The sequence below is a fragment of the Protobothrops mucrosquamatus genome, unplaced genomic scaffold, assembly GCF_001527695.2.
Source record: "Protobothrops mucrosquamatus isolate PMUCROS unplaced genomic scaffold, P.Mucros_1.0 scaffold142, whole genome shotgun sequence".
Lineage (NCBI taxonomy): Eukaryota > Metazoa > Chordata > Lepidosauria > Squamata > Viperidae > Protobothrops > Protobothrops mucrosquamatus.
In genome coordinates this window covers 415,849-421,772 of record NW_015386508.1, presented here as the reverse complement: position 1 = coordinate 421,772, position 5,924 = coordinate 415,849, and the positions used below count along the sequence as shown (strand labels likewise).

Below are 5,924 nucleotides of genomic sequence, written 5' to 3'. Positions count from 1 at the left end.
GAAACTGAGGTGACATTTAAAAGGGAAGCAGAAACTGGACGGGTCAAAGCTAAGATAGTACCTGAAGAAGACTTATATGCTGAAGAAGCAGAAGCTGAGGTGTCATTTGAAAGAGAGGCAGAAACTGGACTGATTAAAGCTAGGTTGGTACCTAAAGGAGAGTTATATCCTGAAGAAGCAGAAGCTGAGGTGACAATTGGATGGAAAGCAGAGACTGGACAGGTTAAAGCTAGGGTGGCACCTAAAGGGGAGTTAGATGCTGAAAAAAGAGAAGCTGAGTTGACAGTTGCATGGAAAGCAGAAACTAGACAGGTCAAAGCTAAAGTCGCACCTAAAGAGGAGTTATATGCTGAAGAAGCAGAAGCTGAAATGATACTTAAAAGAGAGGCAGAACCTGGACAGGTCAAAGCTAAGAAGGTACCTGAAAGGTGGTTAGATGCTGAAGAAGCAGAAGCTGAGGTGACACTTAAGGGAAAAGGAGAAACTAGAGAGGCAGAATTTGATAAGATAACTGAAAGGAAATTAGAAGTTGAAGGGACAGAAGCTGAGGGGAAGAGAGCAGAAGGCAAGGTTGCCTTGAAATGGAAGCCAGAAACTGGAGAGGCAGAGGCTGATGTGGTATCTAAAGGGGAATTAGAAGTTGAAGAAGCAGAAGCTGAGTTGACATTTAAAGGAAAGGCAATAGAGAAAGCACTTAAACAGAAGGCAGTAATTATAGAGGAAGAGGCTGATGTGATACCTAAAGAGGAATTAGAAGTCAAAGAGGCAGAACCTGAGTGGACACTTAAAAGGAAGGCAGAACCTGGACAGGCCAAAGTTAAGGTGGTGCCTAAAAGGGAGTTAGGTGCTGAAGAAGCAGAAGCCGAGATGACACTTAAGCGGAAAGGAGAAACTATAGAAGCAGAGTCTGAAGGGATAGCTGGAAAGGACTTAGAAGCTGAAGATGCAGAAGCTGAGAGGACACTTAAAAAGAAGGCAGAAGGCAAGGTAGCCTTGGAACAGAAGGCAAAAATTGTAAAGCCAGAGACTGAGGTAGCATTTGAAGAGAAAGCAGAAGTTAAAGTTGTACCAAAACTCCGGGAAGAAGAAACAGAAGATTCGGAAGCAAAGGGAGAAATGCTTTCTGTCGTCATAGGATCTCTGAATGAAACTACCTTTGGAGAGCAAGGGTTAGTCACCAGGAGAGAAGAGATTATAGCAGAAATAAAACATACTTCTGAATCAGCCCCACAAAAAGAAGCATTCGTTGGAGGAGAAATGAAAAAAGAACCTAGTGTCCAAACTGGAGTATCTGACAAGACTGGAACAAGGGAAACATTTCTTTACATGGAAGTACAGGAGGAAGTCATAGCTCCTGAAGAGGAGAAGGAACAGGATGAATCAGACACAGGAGATGAGATGAGAGAAGAAATGATAACACTTGCAGATGTAGAAGAAGCTCTCTTAATAGGGATACAGCAACTGATAACAGAAGTATCACAGATCAGTGAAAACGATAAAGATAAAGAAGAGCCTTCGGTGGAAAGATCAGCAGAAGACGAATCAACTCAGGAGTGTGCCACGAGTGAAGATTTTTTTGCTGTTGTAGTAGATGAAGAAAGGGAGATAATTGAGAGCAGTAACAGTGAGGAAGATGGAACTGGGGAGCATTCAGAAGGAACAGGAGAGCCTTCGGAAGAAGGAACAGGAGAACCTTCGGAAGAAGAAACAGGAGAGCCTTCAGAAGAAGGAATAGGGGAGCCTTCAGAAGAAGGAATAGGGGAGCCTTCAGAAGAAGGAATAGGGGAGCCTTCAGAAGAAGGAATAGGGGAGCCTTCAGAAGAAACCCCTTCAGATGAAAAAGATGAAAATCTGAACTGTGAAATAGGATTGGAGGAGACTACAGATGAAACAATCACAATGACAAATACCATTCTTTGGAGCTCCCAGGAGTATGAAAGAGAGTGTCACCAAGATCTTACTGGAACTGACTGAGAAGACAGACACCTAGACTGAAGGTGAGCATGTGCTGATATATTAAATTCCCTTCTCACTTCTATGAGTGGTATGTATCGTCTTCAACTTTAGGTACTTTACTAGAGATCTGGGAGTTTAAGGGTTCTAATACACTATATATCAGACCAGAAAACAGCAGTGGTGATAGATGTAATGGTATTAAGTAACAGCAACATCAGGAAAAAGGAAAAGATGGAGAAAATAGAGGGGATGTGGAAAATAAAGACCAAAGTGGTCCCAGAGTGGTCGTAAGATCACTCGGAGCTGTGACTCTTAAGCTGGCTGAGTGGCTCCATCAGATTCCATGGACAAAATCAGAGTTCTTTGTCCAGAAGAGTGCAATGTTAAGAACAGCTAAGGTGCTGTGCAGAACTGTCAAAGTCCCAAGCCTCTGGTAGAGGACCCGAGATTGAGAAAGATACAAACAACTCATAGGGCTGAGAAGGGAATTTTTGAATTATTATACATTTGTCAAATCATGTCTACTATCTGAGCTCTGGCCCCAGTGTGTCATGGATTAATTAAATGGATTAAGGCTTGCTTCACACTTGCCCCATAATATGGTGTGGCTTTCATTTGGCATGTTATCTGAAGCTATCCACTGTGATCTGTAAACTCTGGGGTATGGTGTACATTTATATATAAACTCAGCCAAGAACATTTCTTCAATAAACCATGCTCAACCATTATAGGAATTAATTAATCCTAGTAATTCACTGGGGATATATATTTAATTCTTTGAGAAAGAAATGATTGTGGGTTAGACTTATTTAAAGAAGTTATTTACTAATTGATTTAACACCTTGAAACCATGATTCGTGATGAGTTTATAGCAGCTTCTTGGACAAGGTTTAATACTGTATTCCACTGTAGTAATGCTTCAGTACTGTTATTTGAGCTATAGATTTGGTGTTTAATTAAAATTGGGTTTTTGTCTGCACAGCTAATCCAGTGTGCAATAGGTTGCACACTAGATCTCCCAAGTGGTGAGAAGGTTTTGGGTGGACAGTGCTGATCTGGGTTTGGCTTCCTTTGATGCAGAAGATCATTGATGGTTCGGTACTGCTTGAGCTTATTTGAAAATAAAGCTCAACATACAATTTAAGCATTTCAAAAAGCATTTCATTACTGCCCAATCGATTATCCAGAGGAAAGCACCTCTTTGTCTGTAGTAGCTGATAGACCTTGGATTTCCTTTTCCTCCTCATCTGTTCATATTCCGACCTTACTTAAATCATTCCTATCTGGCAGAGAAGAGAGACGGAGAGAAAGATATATTTTCCCAAATGCTAAAGTTGTCCCGAGCTATTTCCTTGTCATTCTCAGCCACTTATGTGCAATTTCCCTGACACTGGCAGTTTGGTCTGCTGATCAAAAGGGCACTTTAATATGTCCTTTTGGCCCCATTAACTCTTTTTCTAAACCCTCAACTTAAAATTGAACTCATAAGTATTTTCTTCAACCTGGTATGTTCCAGATGTGGAACTTTTGCATTTCCCCACCATATGTCTAGTCTATCATCACATCTCTGTTCTTCTAAAGTAGTCCAGTTAATGGGATACAAAAGTGACCTACCACATTATAGTATTTTCTAGTTGTAATCTCACCCTCTGCATATACCATTAACTTGAGACTGAGGCGGGAGCTATACTTTTTGCTTGCCCCGTTGCCAATAAAGACTACTTGCCACTTCTTATTTTGCCTTGAAAAAAGTGTGTTGAGCAATCACCCTGCATATCAAACAACTGAAAGCCAAGGAAGCCACTGCAGTGTTTCATTATTACCATAGATTGCTTCTTCCTGATATAAAGATACAGAAGAAATGCTTAGGTATTTTGCTTCTAAAAGTGCTATAGTTTCCAGACTTCAAATTCTGAATCACAAGTTATGCTAATCAGGAACTAAATATTGAATGGTAAATGTTACGCTAATTATTGTTTGCATGTGAACCCTTCCTAGATTTAAAAACAGCACTGTCCTCTCAACTAGGGACAGTTGAGAAAGAATATGTCCCTCTTTAATGGGCTCGATTAAAATAAATCCTCATTTGTGCTGCCTCAAGAATCTACAGCTATTGTGGGAGATGTGGAAATGTATATGCAACGTATTTTCATATGTGGTGGACATGTAAGGAGGTTAAAGTATTTTGGATTAAGATTTGGTGGAATATCCAAAATATTTTTAAGAAAAAGATAAAGTTTAAACCACAGATATTCTTGCTGGGTATTTTGGAAGATTTGGACGCAAAAGAAGTGGAGTTGATGTTAAATCTTATAACGGCTGCAAGATTATTAATTGCTCAATATTGGAAAATGAAAGGTTTACCTAATATAGAAGATTGGGTAGTTAAAGTCTCAAACTTAGCTGAAATGGCCAAGATTTCCGCTTATGTGAAGGATTACTCACAAGAAAGATNAAATACCATTTGGTTTTTGAATGAATTTTTGATTTTATTTATAACTATGTTAATTTGATGATATTCAATAACTGTATATTTGTTTTAAAAGAGAGTTAAAGGAAGTTATAGATTTGTTAGATTAATAGTTGATTAATATTAGTTAGATCATGATTATTTTATTGTTAATCCTGTGATTGGCTCTGGGAAGGAGGGGGGGAGGGATGGAGGGTTGGGTTTGGGGGGAGGGGGGATTTATATTGTAAAATTTTATAAAACTTTCAATTAAAAAAAAAAAAAGAATCTACAACTATTTTTTTAAAAAATGCTGGGGCTGTACTTGTCTCTTTTAAATTTCCAGAGAATTATCTCCTGTACCAGTGTTTCTCAATCTTGGCAACTTTAAACTGTGTGGAGTTCAACTCCCAGAATTCCTCAGCCAGCATTACTGGCTGGGGGAATTCTGAGAGTTGAAGTCCAGCCAGCTTAAAGTTGCCAAGGTTAAGATAGAATGCTCTATATCCTGTAAACTAATCTTGTATTTGTTTGTTTTCCCAGAATGCTTTCGGGTTGGAACTTCCCATCTCATCATTGCTGCCTCAAGACTTGGTGGAAACACAGACTTATTCAAGCATCTTCTTATATTCATTTGATGCTTGCCATCCATCTTTCCATTGTTGTCCTGACTACCATGATTATTTAGTAACTTTTTTCAAGAAAATCATTCTAGATTGGTGCCACCTGGGGCAACTGCCCTCTTTGATTCCTTCACACACTTCTGCCACTATGCACCAGGACTGCTGCAGACAAACGAAATCCTATCTAACTTATTTCATTTATAGCATTCCTTTATAATTCTAAAAATATTGATGATGAGGCCTGTATAACAGCTGCCGCACATTTCTTTTAAAAACAAAACAGAATTATTATGTAACGGGAACTTTCCCAAAATCAACCAGCTAATTCTGCTGCACAGTAAGAGTCACTTGAAGTCTTTATGTAGAACAATAAAACACCTGCAAACAGATTTGAACATTTGTATGTATTTTATGGCCTTTTTCCTTCCCTTTGTATCTTATGTGTTCTTTTTAAATTTAGCAGAAGGGAAGTGCCTGACGTTCACTCACATTCTCCAAAGAGTCGTATGGGGTGACTCCTGATTAGATTTTTGAAAGATTGTCATTGGTCTTGAACTTAACTCTGTGCATAATGTAGAAGGTAAAATTGATTGATACCACAGCTAAAAGGGGAGCTGCATCATCCATAAAGACCGATATTAGCAATCCTCAAGTTACAACCATAATGGAACCTGCCCTTAATGGTTGTAACTCACGATGGTCATAAAGCAAGTCAGTTATGTGACTGACCTGATTTTATGAACTTTTTTTTGCTGTGGTCATTAAATGAACCCTACAGTCATTAAGCAAACTTACGGTTTTCTATGACTCGTTTTTTTCCAAAAACCAGAAGTAAATGCTGGTTTTTGGCAAAACCATAATAAAAATGTGGTCACATGACTGCAGGATGTTGCAAA

At 39.0% G+C, this 5,924-nt stretch overlaps 1 protein-coding gene across 1 annotated transcript in view; it reads left to right on the top strand.

Moving 5' to 3' along the window:
- The window catches only part of ERICH3 (glutamate rich 3), a 62,375-nt gene extending 56,957 nt beyond the window's left edge, over positions 1 to 5,418 (top strand). Inside the window, exons 17-18 of the mRNA XM_029283591.1 lie at positions 10 to 1,997; positions 4,949 to 5,418. Of these exons, the coding sequence (XP_029139424.1) occupies positions 10 to 1,974 (1,965 nt within the window). The 3' untranslated portion in view covers positions 1,975 to 1,997; positions 4,949 to 5,418. The remainder of the gene's footprint in view (positions 1 to 9; positions 1,998 to 4,948) is intronic.
- The last annotated feature ends 506 nt before the right edge of the window (positions 5,419 to 5,924 follow it).